This window comes from Nannospalax galili, unplaced genomic scaffold (genome assembly GCF_000622305.1).
Source record: "Nannospalax galili isolate Female #2095 unplaced genomic scaffold, S.galili_v1.0 scaffold305, whole genome shotgun sequence".
Classification (NCBI taxonomy): domain Eukaryota; kingdom Metazoa; phylum Chordata; class Mammalia; order Rodentia; family Spalacidae; genus Nannospalax; species Nannospalax galili.
Genome location: NW_008356258.1, coordinates 4166015 through 4186345, shown reverse-complemented (window position 1 = coordinate 4186345; position 20331 = coordinate 4166015). Strand labels below are relative to the sequence as shown.

Below are 20331 nucleotides of genomic sequence, written 5' to 3'. Positions count from 1 at the left end.
ATTTGGTTTTTCACCCAAGCTTATCTACATAGCACATGGTAATTAAAAGTATGGTTTTTCACCCAAGCTTATCTACATAGCACATGGTAATTAAAAGTACCATACTGGTGGAACTAAACGTATTGGATGTTTAACAGCCATAGTTTGAGGGCTATACTGATCTGGTCAGAGGGACTTAAAGGGCAGTTTTGCCCCTTCCCCTCCAAGGTTGATTAAGTTCCAGGGGACTATGGAACATCTCTCAAAATGTCCTGTAATTGTGGTGAGTCACCTATCCTCTTGTCCAGGGAGGACATGGAGATCCCATGAGATGGATTTGAACCAGTGTCCAGTCTACAAAGAGGAGGGTCAACTCAGAGGAAACATCCATGCTTCCAAGTGAAGCCAGACATGGTCGAGCAGGACCTTTGACTTATCTTCACATAGATGGAACTGGTAAAAGAAAGGAGCCAGGAGCACCTCCCAAACCCATGTGACCCCTGAGGAACAGATCCTCAAATGACCTTAAATATAAAAATAAATGATTTATTTGGGCCAACTATATGGTCTTAAACACCCAAAAGGAAAGTATAACCAAAGAATAAAGTCCTCAGTATAGATCTTTAAGCACTCAAGGGATTACACTTCCCAGACATTAGGCATAAGTCCATATAAACAGTTATATAGACAATTACTTCTCATTAATGATTCTATTCCTAATCAGAAAGTGCTGCTCAGATGTAAGACTTCAAATCTTGGTCTCTAATACTGTAGAACCCACCTGTAGCTAAGGGAGACAACCAGCTATTGTTCTAAAATGACAGATAAATTTGTTTTCTCCCCCTATCTAGAAGCTTTTGAAGAGGGAACTGACATTAATTCTAACCACCCCAACAGCTATCAAAATACATGAAAGCAAATCCTGAATCCATCACTCTTGAGTCCAGGCTTGGCAGACAAAAGACAAATGAGGAGGAACCCAATGGAGGAATGTTTTGGAAGCTCTCATCAAAAAATTCCAATGGACTCTCATATGAACATATGAAAATTGCCCTGTTCTTTTTTTTGTTTGTTTTTTTGTTTAGAACTTGTAATGCTAATTACTGTTGCCTTTACTTCTCCTTCACACACAAAAAAATTAAAAATAAAAAAAGTTGTACAATTTGGGAGTCTTTTAGATAGACCCACTGAAGGGGTACTCCAATTGCCTCACCCTGCATCCCTGTTCAGCATGGAAGAAGCCAGAGTGGTCTGCATCCCAATTCCCTATCCCAAGCTGGGTAACCTCTTCGGAGGATGGTGTGATAAGAATGGGAGGTAGGAATTGGCTAGACAGTTAGGGTAAAAAGACACCAAAGAAAAGTAGCCAGTTTCTTGGCACATAGCTGAGATCCAATAAAATTGTTGAATGAACAAAAGCCTCAAGCACTGGCTAATCATAGATTCTAAGCAATGTTACTCAATCAGAAAAAAAAAAGTGTAAAATACATAATACATTGATTCAAAAGTTTTTTTTTCCGATACCAGGAGTTATCCATAGCTATAAGAAAGCATAAATAATCAAAGTGACCAACTATTAATGAAATGTGTATTAAGAGAATGTGTAGTTATATACAATTACTAAAACATCTAAAACTGTTTCTCCCCTCTAAACCATACCCAGGAAGAACTAGAAACAGGGAGAGGTAGAAGACGGTAAGACATCTTTGGGGTCTATCACTATTAGTGGATATGGTGGTTCTGTCTTCCTGAAAAGCCACCAGTAAGATTTAACAAGCTCTACAAAACAGCTCATAGTTTGCAAATACAGCCTTGCTCCTCATTATGAAATTATACCCCAAGGAAATGGATGAGCAAAAAGGGAAATAAAGAAACACAGGTACATGGCCTAATGGTAACAATAGTAATGAAAACCTGGAACCACTTCAAATGACCAGCAATAGGATTGAGCAAACCTTAGAATGCCAACATTGGGCTTTTCAGTCATTAAAAAAATGCAGGAGTAGATGCAGCTCAGTGGTAGAGCACCTACCCAGCATGTATGAGGACCTAGGTTCCAGCTCCAGCTCGCCCTGCCCCCTGAAAGTACATGGATTCCACTGACACTTTACACACACACACACACACACACACACACATACACACACACACACACACGGGCGTGCACGCATGTGTGTATATTAGTTCCATATTTCAAGAAAGAGAAGATACTCAAACTCTAATTCTGACTATGTTAAAAGGGCTGCACATATTAAGCAAAGACATAAATGGAGAGGGCTACAAAGTTTCACCCAAAGTAAATCTATTCAAATGACCTGTGTCTGTGAAACCTGAATGCTCTGGACCTGTGGAAGCAGAAAAGAAGCATTCGGCAGCTGCTCTGCAGACCCTTCAGTAGACATTCTTCGAATGCCAATTCCAGACACCTGCAGAAAAAAAGAAATACTCCTCCGTTAGATATTTAAAACCCATTTTCCATAATGCTAAAATGTTTTCTCAAAGGAAATCCACATTCACCTATTAATCTAACTATATTTATCTGTCTCCCAAATAATCTTAAGTATTCCTTATAATGCAAAACTCTTTGATGTGGGACCAATGTGCTTAATGGAATGAGAATTAAGCACAAACACAACTGATTCTGACACTTAAATTACTTAGTGTCACATCCTATTCAAGATGTCCCAGGTACAGTACTTAGGTTGTGGCCCCTAACTGTTTTTGTGAACACCAACAACACAATCTTTCACGTTCCCTTCCCAGCAGCTTGATATGAACAACGATGTGAATGGGGAGCTCCCTCGAGATGGAGATGAACCTCCAAACATATCCCAGGGTCTCCTGACCAGAAATATTTCTGAATCAGAGGAGGCAGGCAGAATCATCAGAGTAGTCCTCAGATCACCCTCCTCATCTATTTGGGAGGTGAGCGCCTGCTCTATTTTATTGTAGAGAGCTGTGTACAGTAGATAGCTTTGTTCATTCTAGTACACTTCAAAGACTCAGGCATTACAGCCCTGCAGTCTGTGGGGAGGACAGCCAACTGTGCACATGGAGCAGAGGGGTGGCAGTTGATGGATTTAATATCATTATAGGCTTACATTATAATGACACCAACAGGTGGAAAATTTTCCAAGTTCCTCTAAGCCAACAACCAAGTTATATGGCAAAAGAAGTCACTTACATGATAGGAAAGGACTCCATGTGAAGAGGTATTAATAAATAAAGAGCTTTCAATGCTTCCTTCTTGTGTAGGTAAGAAAATAATTCTGAAGGAAGTTTTCCCCATTGCTGGAATTACCTGAAAGAAATGTACCTAGTTAGAAACTTAGAATGGCTTTTGCAGACTTTCTTTTTGACCATTTCCGAAAATCAATATTTGCACATCTTGTACCCTTTAACAGTGTCATGAAGCTCTGAGTCTCTCAAAATGACCAGCATCTAAGAACATACTGCTAACTCATGGCAAAATAACTCTCAAGTCCTTCACTTCAGACTACTGTGGCTCTCATCTTTCTACCCTCTCTTCACACCCACCTGTTCAGTTCTGTCTCTATTTAAATACAGAGAATGATCAATGTGCAATCATTGATGTGTAATAAAAACCAAGGACAGTGTTTATCTGTATAAGCCAAACCAAACATAAACCAATGTTGAAGGGTTTCTCCTTTAACATGTCTTTGGTACCAGTAATTTGTGAAAACTGTAATAACAATCACATAAGTAAGCAAAATAAGAAAAAGCTTGAAAAAGTTAAAAGGCTACTCAAAAATTAATGGAAGGCTAAAGTTTGCAGGTCTGTTGTAATGCAAATTAACTTTAAACTTTTATTTATTTATTTGTATTTTTTTATGTGTATGAGTGTTTTGCCTGCAGGTATTTAAGTACATTCATGTCATGCAATGGCCATGGAGGTCAGAACAGAGTGTTGGATCCCCCGGGCCTGGAGTCAAGGATGGTTGTTAGCCGCCATGTGAGTGTTGGGAATCAACCCTGGGTCTTCTGCAAAAACAGCCAATGCTTTTAGCTGCTGTGCCATCTTTCCAGCCCCAATGCAAGTTAATTTTAAAAGAAGCATTCACTCCCAATGATTCCCAGCTTTCTAGTTAAGTTTGAGAGATGCAAGAAGGCACGGCTGTAACCCCAGTGTTAGTAGCTGGATGCCTCAGTACCCACAGCTATCTTAAGGTCAGTAATACAAACTTTTTCTAATGAAGATAATGCCATATTAAATATACATACATTACAAATAGTTTCTTTAAACATTTTTTTTCCTATTGGGAGGTATCTAAGAACCACTGAAATTAAGAAGGTAAACAGTGAAAAAGTACCTACCAAAGTAAGCAGAAGTGAGAAACATGGGTATCAGGAAAAAGGAAGATGAAGCGAAAGTTCAAACCCAAGGCCTCATCCACAGTGCACACTGACACTCACCCTGCAATGGACAGGAGGCACATGAAAATGTCTAGCAGCTGTGAACACCGAGTTCACCACAACCTCACTGTCTCTGTTGGGGTTATACACATAGAGAAGCTTTGCTGCAGGATGTCCCAGGAACCTGAGCAGGATAAAAGAGAGGAACTTTGTGGATATGGAAATTACTGTGTGTGCATGCACACACAAACACACACAAGCATTGACTTACACATGTGTATACACACATGCACTATTGTTGTGGCACTGATTGAACCCAGTGTCATGCGTACAAAACACACACTCTTATCACTGAGCTACACCTCTAATCCACATATTTTTAAACCAGAAAGTTATCGATGTTCATCATAAAGTTTAAAAAGAACATATTGCACAGCACTATCCTTTGAGCCAAATAGCCACTATCTTCATGAGTTCAGCTGTGCCTGCTTGCAAAAGGCCATCACAGCTGAACTTGTTAACTGGTGACATTCCCTCAGAGAAGAAGGGGTGCAGAGGGTCACTGGACCCTCACTTGAGAATTCTGCCACTCCCAGCCAGTTGTATGCAATTTTGCTCTAACTGCACACAGCCAACAGGAAGGGCTAGACTACACAGGCTAGGGAGGACTAAAAAAGGGTACCACCTACACAGCCATGGAGGAGTTCTTGTCCATGCTGCATGAGAACTTTCCAGTGCAGCTACTTTGGGGTCACTCACAGTCCTATCAGTAACCTCTCACCCATGCTCTATAAGAACCCATTGGTTCCCCAGGTGAAGAACTGGTGGACTCAAACTTTGGTTTGTCATTGGGACCTTAGAAGAAGGGAGATCAAGCTCAGAATTGCCTAGTCCCCACACAGTGAAAATTCTCAAGACAGAAATATTATCAAATCTTGTTGGTTTTAAGCATTTAATACATAACAGTAAAAAAAAAAAAACCCACTATTTTTATAAGATTTACACCAATCTATTAGCATCCCATTTGTTTTATGTTGTAAGAATTCAACCCGTCTAGTTTATTAAATGCTTTTTTAAGAAAAATAAACATACTGCCAAGTATGGTGGTGCACACCTTTAATTCCAGCGCTCAGGAGACAAAGGCAGGAGAATCTCTGTGAGTTCCAGGCTAGCCTGGTCTACAGTGAGACCCTGTCTCCAAAAGATCAAAAAAAAATTAAAAATAAACATACTTTTTGCATGCACTAGATTTCTCTGTCTGAAGGAGACTATAAATGAAGATGTATTTAGATAAGAAACTGTATTTGTCATTCAAGCAGCTCTGAGCCCACTGGCAGCAGTAAATACTCAAATGGTAGTCATACGAAGAAATGGTATGATCATGTCAGAAGCCTTGGAATGAGTATAAAAAGGCTAGCTATGCAGCACAGAAATCCAGATCCCCTCTCCAAATGATGTGCTTTAATTTGCTCTAAAAATTAGGTTGCATATATTATCATATTTTGCTTTTTGCAGAATCAATTTTTGTAATATTTGAAAGAAGGGAGGGAAGAGGAGGGGGCATTTTCACAGGGCTCTGTTATGGGAGAGTATTCAAGATGCTGAGGCAAGAGTATCACTAATTCTAGGCCAGCCTGAGCTACAAGGGAAAACCCAGTCTCAAAAAAGAATAAAACAAGATAATTTAAAAAAAAAATCTGTACAGGTATGAGGTTTTACATGTAATCTGCACACTTTCCACCAACCTCCTAGTGTTGACTGACCTCCACAGCAAATACACTAAGCTACAAAGGCTGTAACATAGGCTTCAGCTCTAACAAGGGTACCACAAGAGGACAGGAGCTAGCCTCCAACCCACCTATCTGCAACAGCTCCCGGAATCATTTCATTCTGAATCCTACTGTCCAACATTAAATTTGTTCTAGTTCAATTAGGCTGCATGAGAGCCTGCAATAATTCCATTATAGTCATAACTGACATGTCTTCATCTTGCTCCAAAATAAACCTATATTCCAATTTAAGCAAAATCCTCATATTTGTTATACTGATATTTCTCTAACTGTATGTTATTTATTCTAGCAGGAGGATCATGAGTTTGAAGACCAGACTACATACATAGCAAGTCCTAGGCCAGCTTGCGGTAATTTAGTCAAACTGCCTCAAAAAGGAAATAGTACACTTTAGTAAAAATGAAATGTATGTTGTTTCTCTCATATACAATTTGATTTCTAGAATACTGTATCATACATAGAAATCTTGTTCAAGCTTTCATTCCTACTTATTAGTACTCATCTTAATGAAAGATTTAATATATCCAATGTGTATTCTAAATTGTAAGTCTTTAAAAACTTCACTTATTAATAAAATACACATCAAGGTGAATAAATCCTTGATTCTCTTAGTGTTTTAAAATAATACAATTTATTTATTTCATTAATTTTATTTATGTATATGTGTGACGGAGTGTATGCCATATTATGGGTGCCCATGGAGGTCTGAAGAGGATGTAAGATCCCCTAGAACAGGAGTTACAAGCAACGTGTGGGCTAGGAACTCAAAGAGCAGCAAACTCTTAACCACCAAGCCATTTCTCTAGCCCCAAAATAATACCATTAAAAAATTATTTTACATCATCATAAACATAAAGGGTCACCTAAGAAGCCCTACCTCAGAGAACTGAGCTTATGTGTGCCTTTCTTCCCACAACCAAATGAATAAGGGCTTCTGCGGCTTTAAGTAAATGGTATCACTCAATCAGCAAAGTTAGTTAAACTTATCCCCAAAGCTTTACATACTGTTTACATAATTGAACATAAGAGTTCTGGTTTCAAAGAACACAAATGTCTACCAGAGAATCACAAAAGGAAAGACTGCCAAGAGCAGACCTCCACAGCAGAGCGCCACAGCCACCGCCACCGGTGGTTTCTCAACAGACAGAGAAACCCTTCCCACTACTGTTTTTATTCTACTTTTAAAAAATCTATTTTTAAATATGTTAAAAGGATATGGATTTCTTTCACTAGGAACAACTGGAAGATAATCTATTAACTTAATATGATAAAGAATGATTAACATTTCTTATGAATGTTAAAAATTAGCACTTTTAGTGTTAGAAACCAGAATGGTAACCCTTAAAGTAAGCCCCCAGGGGCAGGAAGAAAACAGTGACGTGACCTTGATTCTGCAACTGAAAGTGAAATTAGAGTTAGGATAAAGGATATAGTTTGTCCAAGGTCAGTATTAAAATAAATAAAAGTTGAACCAGGGCAATGAATAAAGTATTCGAAGGACCATAAATTAGGCAATTTAGTGGAACTGAAGAAAAACACAACTAATTTTAAATGTGTTATAATCTAGAGTAAAGCTTCATTTTGAAGGTCTTGTAAAACTTTAAGAAAATGAAGTATTCCCACAACCATATAGTCTGCATCTTACTACTATGAGAAACAGTATAATAAGTGATGGCTTAGAAATCAGAAGATTATTATATACCTCTACTTACAGTGAAAGGACCTGAATCAAACTGTAGTACTTCTCAGCGACAAATGTATGAATGTCTGTGGCACATGCTCAAGTACAGAGATGTTTGGAAAATAAGATGCACGTGCTCAGATAATGCCTGATTCATTCTCAAAGGACTCATCTAAACTCAAATGAAGCTGATCACAGTGCTGCACCTTGGATAATCCGAGCATTCCAGAAACAAAGCCAGGATGTTTACTACAGTTTGAGGTCCATCTGGTCTACACAGCCAGTTCCAGGCCAGCCAGGGCTTACATAGTGAGACCCTGCCTCAAAACAAAACAAAGCAACATAATACAACTCAAATGACAAGAAACATGTTTACACACTGAAAACTATAAAGTACTACATAAACATAATTGAATCTTCTGAATGTGTTCCAAGTCTAAAAACTGGTAACCTTTTTAAATCAAAAAGTCTTTAAATATTCTGTCAATACGCTTTTTAGCTAACAGGGCCTGCAATTAATGCATACAGCTAACTAACACAAATGTAGCACTCACACACACGCACTGATTATAGTATTTTAAGTTCAAGAAGAGTAAATGTATTAGACGACCAGGATTCTACTAACTGGAATCATTTCCTATTCTGGCTACACTTCACACCATCCATCTCATTAAACTACCAATCTATGACACTCTCTCTAAAGGAGCCCTACACACACACATACACACACACACACACACACACACACACACACACACACACACATCTGGCACTCAGCATTAATCCCAACACTCGGGAGGCAGAGGCAGGTGGATCTCTGTGAGTTTGAGGCCAGCCTGGTCTACATAGTGAGTTCCAGTGCCAGCCGGGGCTACATAGTAAGACCCTGTCTCAAAAAATCAAATAAAAAACACTTTATGCAAAGTATTCCCTCAGACTTGAAATCAGTGAAATTATGAGTCATCTAATTTATAATATCAGTTAAATGATTATGAATTTGGCTTTTAATAAATTTCTTTACCTAAGAATAAAAATACAATAATTCAAAAATAAAACACAGTGGTGGGGCATGGTGGTGCATGCCTTTAACCCCAGCACTCATGAGGCAGAGACAGGCAGCAAACGCTGTGAGTTCCAAGCTAGCCTGAGTCTATGTAGCAAATTCCAGGTCAGCCAGAACTACACAGTGAAACCTTGTCTCAAATAAATAAGAAAATAAAATAAATAAAAATAAAGCAGACACCTAGAATCTGCTAAAGTCAGCAAACTGCCTTCACAATTTTATCTCTTTCTCCTTTAAAGAGAGAAAAAAAAAAAAAAAAAAAAAAAAAAGCACAGCAAAGTATTTCATTTTCAGGTCCGTTCTTCCCTGCATCTCTAACTTTCGCGTGCTCAGGACATGAAAAGGACAGATGAATACAGAAAGACCCTGTGGTCCCAGTATTCTTCCATCACCATGTAATTTCACCCTCCTACTTTGCTTGGAATTCATCAAAGCTCTTCCTAAAACTAAAAGGATGGGTCCCTGAGTCTAAATGGACTAATTCGAAGTTGTATCATTTTGAGGCTACTGTACTCTGCATCCTGAGAGGTTAGTAACACTTTTGAAGTTTTGAACTGCATCACAGAGAGGAGTTCTAAGCTGCCTCCTCTCCATAGCTTCCTCCTCCTCTTCCTTAATTTCTCCAAATTCTCAGATGTGATCCTGAGGTCAGGGTTCCTTTCTTTCATGGTCCTTTCACCTTATCTCCTGTTTCTCACCTAAGGGTCACAGTTAACCCTAATAACTGTCAAGCTGTGAGACCTAAAGGCACACTAGAAAGAGGAAAACAACTGTGCTCCAGAATCTAGCCTAGAAAAATTCAGAACCCATCAGTACTCAATCCAACTTGTTCCAGAAAAACAAAGATTTAAAACTGACTTACTAAATTCTGATCACCATGAAACAATACAAAGGCATGTTATGAAATAACTAAAGGAGGGCTTAAGGTACAGCTCAGTAGTAAACCACATGCCTGACATGGACAAGACCATGAAGTCAATCCTGCAAAACAAATGAACCAACAACAATAAAAAGTTAGGAGGGCTTAAAAGAACTTTTATACTTTCCCTTTTGTGAAACAATTTCTTTAACAAATCCCATGATCAATATCCCTTCACATTATTAACATACATACACTATATTCTTTATGAACATAGCATCATATAAAAGATATGCTGACGATAAATACAAAAAAATTATAGTAAAAAGATACTCACTGCATTCCAAAATCTAGAACTGATGGCTGAAAATGTAAGCCTTTTCCACTAAATAGTTTCTCAGAGAAGCTAAAAGAGAAAGAGAGAAAGATTAATTTTGTATAGTTTTAAAATTTAGATGTTAAAACCATGAACTTAAGCCAATGACTGTAAATGATTGAGATAAAATCTTACTCCCTTATCGATGAATCTGGAGTAGATTTTTAATGTTGAAACTGAATCAGACATCTAGTATAATTCTAGAGTTGCAAAAATTTAGAATATTCTTGGTACAATTATATAATGCATATCAAATATATAGATCTTGTCAGCATTCAGACAGAAATGGAGACAGATTTAACTGTTAGTCAGCTCCTTTCTGTATGAAATCAGGTACCTGGGCTATTTTCAATACCCTAAATCAAAATAGTGCATATATCTAAGGTGGGTTTCAGAAAACCTTGGCTGCTAAACTTGTTAGACTAGTTAACAGGGGAAGGCCAATGTAGCATGGCCACAGTAACTCTTAAAAGCAGTTACCTGGATTTTGTTTGTTTAATGTAATTTGCTTTAGAGACAGAGGCTAACTTTGTAGTCCCGGCTAGACTGGGAACTCACTACACAATCCAAACTGGCCTCAAACTCATGGTAATCCTCTGGCCTCAGGATTAAAGTGCTGAGATTATGGATGTGAGCTATCATGCATGGTATAGAATTTAGTTTTTTATTTATCATTTTTATTTTATGTGTGTTTTGCCTGCATGTAAGTGTACCATGTGTGTGCAGTGCCCAGAGAGGCCAGAAAAGGGTGTTGGATCCCCTGGAACTAGAGTTACAGACAATTTTAGATGCCATATGGGTGCTGGAAACCAAACCCAGGTCCTCTGCAAGAGCAGCCAGTGCTCTTAATGGCTGAGCTATCCCTCCAGCCTCCATGGTACAGATTTTTAAGAATAAGAATCACATAAAATCTCACTGGCAAGTCAAATTTTTAGCACTTATTATTCATTATTATAATCTCACTTCCCTTTAAAGTCAAAGGCCACAAATTAATACAGCAGAAAAACATACCGAAAAAAGGAAATGAAAACGTAAGACATAATATATAAACATATTTATAAGCATTTTAGACTGACAGGTTAGACAGAGAAGATAGAACAATCAATTGCCCTATGTCATCTTTAAAGTTACATAATCCAAAAATAACTTAAATTGGAGAAGCTCCTTAAAGGAAGATGCATTACTTTCAAAAACTCAAAGTCACTTTCGGTAACATAATCTTCCCATTTTCTCCTCCCAACAATTATCCCCCATGAAGCTGGGTCAGCCATGGACATCTGAAGTTTAAGACTGCCAGCTAACAAGAAATTTGGTGGCCTTAAGCAAGTCTCTCTCCAAGGTCCAATTTTTCTTGAAGGTACTTGCAGAGAAGCCAGAGAACCAATTCCACGGTCCTCATTCATTCCCTGAAAGTTCCAGCTGTAGGCTTTTCTTCTGCTGGTTACAGAAGCCAAAAAGCCTCTTGAAGAGAAACCGGTCAAGAGAATGAACTCTCTGGCCTGAATGATGACCCAACTTTCCAGTACTGCTGAGCTCAATCACCTGGTCACTGGTCCACCCCAGGAAGGCGGGTTCATCTTAAGTCAAACTGAAGAGATGGCAGAATACCTGGTGTGTTAATGAGAGGTGAACTTTCCTGCCTGGAATCCCCACCTCTTAGTGCAGTGCTTCTTTCCAGACAAGGCCACAGACCCGAGGCTCTCTCTGTAAGTCTGCCTGTAATCTCTCCTTTCTGTCTTCTTACCACTGTTCTAAATACGCTTTCCCTAATGATTTGAGCTGCTCCAAATCTTGGATTTCTGACCTCTGTGCTGGCTCTGAACTGCTTGGCTTTATGGCTTTTCCTTCTCCCTCCATTTTCCTCCTAAAGGCAGCTGCTGAGTTTTGCAGTTCACCTCCCCTGGGGATTTTTCTTTAAATTCTAATAAAATTGTCCTAGAGCTTCCTTTTTAATCCATTCTTAAGTTCTTTTCTAAATGAGACTTCTTCTGTCTGAATCTAAGCATCCTTCCTCTAATCCTTTCTCCTAAAAAGCCCTTTCTTGGTTAGGATCTATCTGAGTCTCCATCCTGTCTCCATCATTTGGGTTAACAATAAAGGTGACATCAGTCTCATCTACATAACTCTTCTCAACTTCTCCACCCACTTGGAGAGTGGACACAGAGGAGGTGTGCCGCTTAGTGGACTTCCTCAAACCCCCAAAGTCCAGCACTAATGCCTTGACTCTTGCAAAGGCCACTAGTGGTCTCAGCTGCCTCCACACAGATGTGAAGAGCCTCGGGGGGGGGGGGGGGTCCACCGTGGGCACTTAGAAGAAAAGAAAAAAAAAAGAAGCCTTAGAAAGGCCAGGGTACTACATTAATAATGAGCAAAAACAATCAATGACAGTTCTTTCCTGTTTTGTGCACAGAGAAGTGAATCTACCATCAGGTTTCACACATAGTTTCCGAGTGGACAGATGAAGCCTGGAAGATTTAAGCAACTCACCAAGGTCAGAGAGTACTAAAGAGGCCCAGCCAACTTCCACCTCAGATCTGTGGTAGCTGGAAGCAAGAACACTATCGAGTTCAAGCACCTCATACCCAATCCAGGGAACAGACTCAGCCTAGCCTACTAGGTGACAGTCGGGGCTACAGAGGCCTGACAAACCTGATTCCAGGCCCATGGCCGTCACTTTCCTTCCTAAGTGGGTCAATAGCTTAACTTCTGCTAGTCCTTGCCTTATTCTCTATAAAATGCAGGTGAAAGCTGTACTCAGCTCACAGTTGTTGTGAGGATAAAATAAGAGGACGATGCCTTTGCTTCGTGCCTGCACACAGTAGAAAGCAATAACCGCAGGATCACATTACAAAGGATGACATTCATCTAACAAGAAAAGCAACAGGGACAGATGGAGAGGCAGTTAGGGCTCAACGTCCAAGCTGCCCTCTGGACTGAGACAGTCTCTAGCAGTCTTCTGGGACTTCTATGAATAGAACAAATGAAACACAGACCTGGACCATCTCCTGTCATAACAGATTTTCAAATCCCATAATCAGGAAGTTTCCTGTATGTAACAAAGATCAGACATTTAGGGACAAATGTAAAGTAATATAGTAGATAACCTGAATTTCTCTAACTTTCAATGGAAAAATAAAATCCCATCTGCGTTTTTCCCTTAAAGTCACAGAACAGATTCCTTTACCTCACTAGATTTTACTTCCCTGACTTGATAATTTAGAAAATATGTCGTTATATGCAAGTTCAACATCATTAAGTTAAAATAATTAGGTCTCACAGATAAAACCACTTAAAAGGCAATATTGACCAGACAGTCTGCACGCATGCCCTCAGACAGCTGTAAGACACAGGGGGAAGTGATATCACAATGCCCTCCCTAGGACAGGCCCCACCACCTACAATTTCTCTTCCCCAAAACAGTTCTTAGAAACTATTCTTTCCCAATCCTTCTCTTTTAGTCCTTTGTCATATTCTTTATAATAAAACAGTAAACAAGTGTTTTTCTGACTTCTGTGAGCTCATCCAGCCAATTCCTCAACCCTGGAGGGTTGTGGGAGCCCCAATTTACAGTTGGTAGTCAGAAGCACAGGTAAAATAACCAGGGTTTGTTGCTTGGCATCTAAAGGGAGAAGGCTCAGGGACTGAGCCCTTGGTCTGTAGGATCTGATGCTAGGTAGACAGTGTCAGGTCTGAACTGAATCAGAGGACCCCAGAGCTAGTACCTACTGCAGAACTAAGTACTGCTTGTTGATGGGGACAAATCCCTACTCTTCCAGGGAACACAGAGAATTTTTACCTCACTGGTCATTACTGTAATCTCAAAGCTGAGGGGGAAAGGTGGTTGGTTTTCCAACAGTAAGTAGCTACTGGCCAAAATTTAGTCACAGATGGACAAAAAAAATTATCCTCAAATTATCAGTGCTAAGAAATTACTATTATGTTTGAAATGCGAAACCAACACCTTCAAAGAAATAACTTAAACCTTAGACTCTATAGAAATGAACAATGAAGCATGTCTTTTCAAAAGCTATGTACATTTCAATAATAATAACCTTTGTTATTTCAATAATACATTTGTACATTTCAATAATAATAATAATACCCATGATCCATGTATGCCAATGCTAGCAGGTTTACTACTCTTAGGAGACCCCATCTGGCATAGAATAAACACATGTATCTTGTAAAGGTCAATTATAAATTTATGTATTTCGAATTCTTACCCATTATCACGTAATACAATGATAAGGAAAAGCTCTTTATTAAAAGAGAACAATAAAAGAGGAGTACTGATATCCCCTGAAGGGCATGAGCTCTTATCTGTGTTCCCCTATTCCTAATGCCCCTTATTTTGAGGCTGGGGGGAGAGGGAACCCAGAGCCTTGTGCATGCTAAGAGCATGCTTTACCTCTGATCCACAGCCTCAGGCCCTTGTTTTTAAGATGCCCACCTTCTACAGAGAATGGAGCCTTCTCAGCAGCTAGACACAGGTACAAGGTACTCCACACGTGTTTTTTTTTTTTTTTAAGGTTTATTTATCTTCATCTAAGATGACCACCAGCCTTCTTTTGTCTTTTCTTCTTAAACTTTGCCTACATTTTCCTCTATACATATAAAATACCAACTCAAAAAAGTAGCTAGTCCAAAAGAACAAGCATTTGACTAGAAATGAGGCAGCCTAAGAGGTGCCAGCTGTAATAAGATCCCATATGACACAGGGCCCAGTTCCTTCAGAACAGAAGGAATTGTGTTAGATGAATCTGACATTCTCAGAACTATGGGGATACCTAGACTCCTTACTTCTTGAGGAAAAAAAAATTAGATTTAGGTGCTGATATCAGATGAACCCCTAAAACAAAAATCAGCCTTGCATCTTAGAAATGGAAATGAACTACCTTTAACTAGCTCTTCTGACAGGTCATCTGATCAAATTCTCTACCTTTCCAGAGTGAACAGCTGGCTGCAGCCCTAACAGCACTAGGGTGGGTAGTTAGCCTGAGAAGCAAGCCCCCCCGCCCCCCAGGTTATAACACAGGACATGTGAGCATACAAACAAGCAAACCATAGCTCTTGAGAGAAGAGTAGTGCTAGCTCTCCCTAAAAAATCCCCAGCAAAGGGGTCTTTTTTCTTTTCATCAAGCTGGAGATGGAATCCTTGGTCTCACATATGCTAGACTAGTACTCTACCATGGCACTCTACCCTCCACCCCTAGCTCCAGGAAAGATTTCAGAAAGGGGCTGAATGAGATGGGCCTCAATGAACAGCAAGCACAGATGGACACTGGAAGAAGGCCACACCCGGTAGAGCCGACTGTCAGCAAAGATGTAAAATTCAAGCAAAGGGGGAAGGGAGAGATGAGTGGGAGGAAAGACGAGGAAACCCAGCACTTCTCCAAGATGGCTCATGGGGGGAAGCCCTGCTGTACTGCAGAGTGCCTGCCAGGTTCACATACTCAACCATGCTCTTCCACCAGACAAGCCACCTATGCTGTGGGTCTGTGCAGACTTTTCTCCTAAAAGTTTACTTGCATGTCCTGCTCTTTCCAAAAAAGTTAAAACAAATAGCTTCTCTCCTAATGGGGACATGAAACACAACACTGGACACCCGTTGTGGGAGACGGGGGAAGGGGAAGCAGAGCTGCCTGCCTGCTTTCCATATCCCTCAATGGACTGTTGCCATCAGTGGCTCTCAGAACCTTACCATCTCACCAAATTGGCTGGCTGACTCTGAGATACAAATTTTTCTAACATCTAGAGAGCACAGCATGCTTTTCCAAATTAAAGAAAGAAAAATTATTTTAATTTTAATTTTTTATTTTATCTGAGTGTTTTGCCTACATGTAAGTGCACCACATGTGTGCAATGCCTGCAGAGACCAGGAGAAGGCATCAGATCCCTTGGAACTGGAGTTACTGATGGTTGTTAGCTGCCAGGTGGGTGCTGGGAACCAAACCCTGGTTCTCTGTAAGAGCAGTCAGTGCTCTTAATCACTGAACCATCTCTCTAGTCCCAAAGAAAACTTCTTTAAAGTCAAGACAATGGCTTTGACCAATGAGAGCAAAAAGGTGGTATGGGCAAGAGGGAAGGTCCATACTCATTTCACAAAGTCTCTCTGCCTCAAAAAAGGATATAAATTACTACATGAAAAAAAAAAATGCTGTTCTTAAAAAAATAAATTAATTAAAATGCTGTTCTTATCTAGATTCTGCTGTCCAGGAAAGACATTGATATTAACAAGCTACTGTGCTGTTCTCATTCGCAGCAACATACTAAAGCAGTAGCAGAAATGCTCTAAGAGACCTGTCTGTGGAATCCAGGAAGGTAAGGATTCCTGTGTGAATACATTTAGATCCATTCTTCTAAATGGTATGCACTCCAAAGGGATACCATCTTCCCCTGAGCAAGAAACAGCATTTCTATGGCTCAGCTGCTATCCAGAGGCCTTACAGGAACTTAGTACTTATACAGCATGCAGCTGGACCACAAATCCATCCCTGCACAGACAGAAAAAGCCTCAGCCTGGAGCAGTCCTTACTGGCTTGTCCATGGCTGAAAGGACACTCCAGAACAAGACCTACCTCAAACTCTCAGCACTGACACTATCTAGAGACTTACATGGTCCAAGGGCTTTCATTTAGCCACAATGGATGCAGCTACATGATTTATGACAGGAGTTGTGAGCAGAGAATATACCTTAGTGATAGTACTAGCTAGCAGGCAGGTATACAGGAGGCCCGAATTCCACCAACACCACAAAAATAAATAGAAATGAGGTATTAACTACATGAGTAATAAATTTCTGTATCATCATCTTAGTCCTACACATTGCTTTTGGGGTTTGTTATTAATTTAAAAAAAGACTTCTCCGTAGAAGTTTATTGATAAGAAGTAAACAAAAGACAGGGGCATTGCTACAGGCATGAAGTTAGAACTCTCCTTCCATGGTGGTTTGAATGAAAATGTCCCCCATAGGCTCCAAGTATTTGGATATTTTGTCCCCAGTTGGTGGTGCTGTTTGGGAGGTTTTAGAAGGTGTGGCTGTCCTGGAGGTGGGCTTAGAGAGTTCTTAAGCCTTGCCAGATCTCCAGTTGCTCTCTTGCTTCCTGTGCCTGTGTGATGATGTGAGAGCTTCACTTCTGCTACTCCTGCTCCAGCCACTTCCAGCCACCATGCCTCCCTGCCATGATAGACTGTAATCCCCCTAGAACCGTAGCTAAAATAAACTCTTTCTTTTATAAGTTGTTTTGGTCAGTGTTTCTATCACAGCAACAGAAAAGTGACTAACACAGTAATTGGTACTGAGGGTGGGGTATTTATTGCTGTGACAGACCTGAGGTTGGAGGATTCTGGAAATGTTTGGAACTTTGGGCTGGAAAAGCCATTGAGTGCTCAGTTTGTTGCTGTGGAACACAATTATGCTGAAAGATTTGTAGACAATGGAGGCCTGGCTTGTGAAGCTTCAAAGGGAAGCAGAGACTATCAGGACTGTGTATATGATATTTTGAATGGAGAATCTGTGGGTTCTGGTCTGCTGGGGCTAAAGAATCAGCTGTGAATAAGAAGAGACCAGAACCTGAAGTAAAACCTCGGCTAATTACTGGGACAATTGATGCTGGTTAGCTGGGGCTGAAAAATCAGCTGTAAGTAACAAGAGACCAGCATGACTGAGGTGAAATCTTCTGGGAGGTATTTCCTCAGGGTCTGCACACAGAAGCTGTGGTCAAGAGGGGGCCTGAGCCTCCATCTCTATCTGGAAGCAGGACTTGGTAACATGTAAGAGTCTCCTGCATGGTTCTAGTGTTGAAAGTGTGAAGGGGTCACAGAGAGCAGCTAAGGCTTGGCACTCTGAGAGGGCAGGAAAGGCCATAGGGGAAAGTGCAGCTTCAGTTGCAATGAAGACCCCAAGTTGAAGGGGTCATGGAAATAATCTGAGGCATTGCACCCCAAGAGGCAAGAAGAGGCCATTGGTGAGGAGGCAGCCTGTTTCAGTGGAGGCCCAAGCTTTTTGGAGATGCCGGGATGATGGGACAATCGCCAAGGACAGCAGTAGGTGTGGAATGGAGCTGGCCTGGGTCTCCTAGACAAGATGTGTGTGCTGTGGACGGCAAAGTCAGAGAAGCAGAGCTGCCAGAACCCTTTGGAGCCCAAAAGATTGTAAGTGAATCCCAGATGTCCAGCCTTGAGCTTCTTTGTTGAACTTAGGCTTTGCTTAGCTGTGACTAATACACCTTCCCTGCCAATTAACAGACTACAGTGCTTGAAAACCAATGTTTTCCCATATTAAAATCTCACCCTGGGTGAAAAGGCCACTTGGCAGAACATGATTTTCCTAGTTTCTTCCACTGGAGAAAGCTTTAGGCTTCAAGGTCAAAGCATTAATAAACTGAGGAGAAGCATCAAAGAGTAAAGTGCTCTGAGCAATACATCAGGGGTCTTCTGGATACACTCATTGATAGAAAGATGCCTGGGTTTGAAAGCAGCCCAACGTGTTGATGGCCAGGCCTTCCTAGGACATGACAAAAGTCCTTCACCAATTTGTCCCTAAAGCTGCTGCTGATCCTCCTCACATCTTTAAATACCACAGAGAATGCCTCTCTCAAAGACTAACCCACTGCCTACTGCTCTTTTGTTGACAGATCCTGGACTTAAAGCCCTTGTCCTTGCCATCTCTGGGAGTTTCAATTTCTCCCTCACTTCTCTGTCTTTCTATCCCACACATATACATAAAGACACTGAAGCCCTACTCCCTTAAGAAAAGTCTCTCTGGCCTACCCTGCTTCTTTTAAGTCCTCTTTGTAGCCAAAATGTTTTAGAACAATGACAGCAAATACATACTGAGCCCTTCTGATTTACCAGATACTGAACCCAACACTTTTTTTTCTTAGTAAAAGCAGGTATTTGAACATATATTATGGAACAAGCTCTACACTGAATTATTTACATGTATTAATTCATTATACAATCACTCTGAAAGATAATAGCAAGCTAGATCTAGGACTTGTAGTCTTATCTACAATTCTGTAAAGATTCTCATGGAAAAGAAGTTCGAAACCCCAACATTTTATCACATGTAATCATAAGAGCCCTGCATGAAAACTACTGTCATCTGCTGGAGTCTGATTATCAGTCTTCATCTACAGGTGCTACTGAGAGGTGGTAGAACCTTTCTTTGTGAGGCCTCCTGGGAGGTCTTTAAGTTATTGGGAGTGTATCCTGAAGAAAACTGTGGGACCCTGACCTCGTCTCTCCTTTTCCTCTTTTCTAGGTCATGTGCTCTACCACATGTTCCCTACCACTGACATCTAGCACCTTCACCAGAGGCCTAAAAGTAATGAATCTCCCACCCAGTCATTGGCAGCACCTCTAAAACCATGTGCTGTTTACCCCAGGTACTTTTGTTAGAGTAACAGGAAGGTGGCTATCAGACATCCCAGTTTCATACATGAGGAAATGACTAGAGGGTTTAAACAACTTTCCAACACCCTTTCGGCTATAGAGTAGGTAAATGTTAAGTAACTGCACACTGGGAACCCTAGCTACATTGCCCACCTACTTGTCTATAACACTTAGCCCTCTCACTCTCTTCCTGCTAAGGTCAGTGATCACAAGCTGTAGAAACAAGGACTGATCTTACTTAATCTCTATATTGGCTCCCAAGTCTGGAACTGCCCTCCTTGGGCTTCTAGGAAACCTATCCCATATTTCCTCCTTCCTTAACAGCAGCATCTCAGGTCCCCTTACTCAAGCTCCTCTTTCACAGCCCATCTCAGCCACAGGACTATTTCTGAGGCATTTCTCAGGTTTCTTACTTTGGCCAGTTGTGCCCACCCACCTACTTCATCTACTCTCTCTCCAAGAGTTTGCTGATTCCTACACAGACTTCTTACTTGGTAGCTCTTCAGGACCTTCCTGGCTACATTTGTAGATTTCCCACAACAGTGGGAAGTTCTTAACTTGGAACTGGACACTTACCAGTTTTACTAGCTCCACCTGGTGCTAGGGTACTGGATGTGATCAAAATGTGGCCAGATTGGCTCACCTGAGGCAAGGCATCAGGCACTGAAAGAACAAGGAGCTCATCCTAGAGGCAACCTTAGCAGAAGTGCAGCAGAGGAAGCGGCCAGGTGGCGGTGTTCTCGCAGTGTATTTTGGCAGTCACTCCAGCTGCTAAGCCCCCTTTAACTTGTTTGTTTCCCAGGTCTGGTTCTT

General features: G+C 40.7%; 1 protein-coding gene across 9 annotated transcripts in view; it reads right to left on the bottom strand.

Annotated features, from left to right (window-relative positions):
* Positions 1–20331, bottom strand: part of Tmem131l (transmembrane 131 like) — a 186733-nt gene that overhangs the window by 85455 nt on the left and 80947 nt on the right. For all 9 annotated transcript variants that reach the window (XM_017803530.1, XM_008854277.2, XM_017803531.1 and 6 more), the window contains exons 4-7: positions 10084–10152; positions 4414–4537; positions 3164–3280; positions 2295–2405 (exon numbers count right to left, since the gene is read on the bottom strand). In XM_017803530.1, the coding sequence (XP_017659019.1) occupies positions 2295–2405; positions 3164–3280; positions 4414–4537; positions 10084–10152 (421 nt within the window). The remainder of the gene's footprint in view (positions 1–2294; positions 2406–3163; positions 3281–4413; positions 4538–10083; positions 10153–20331) is intronic.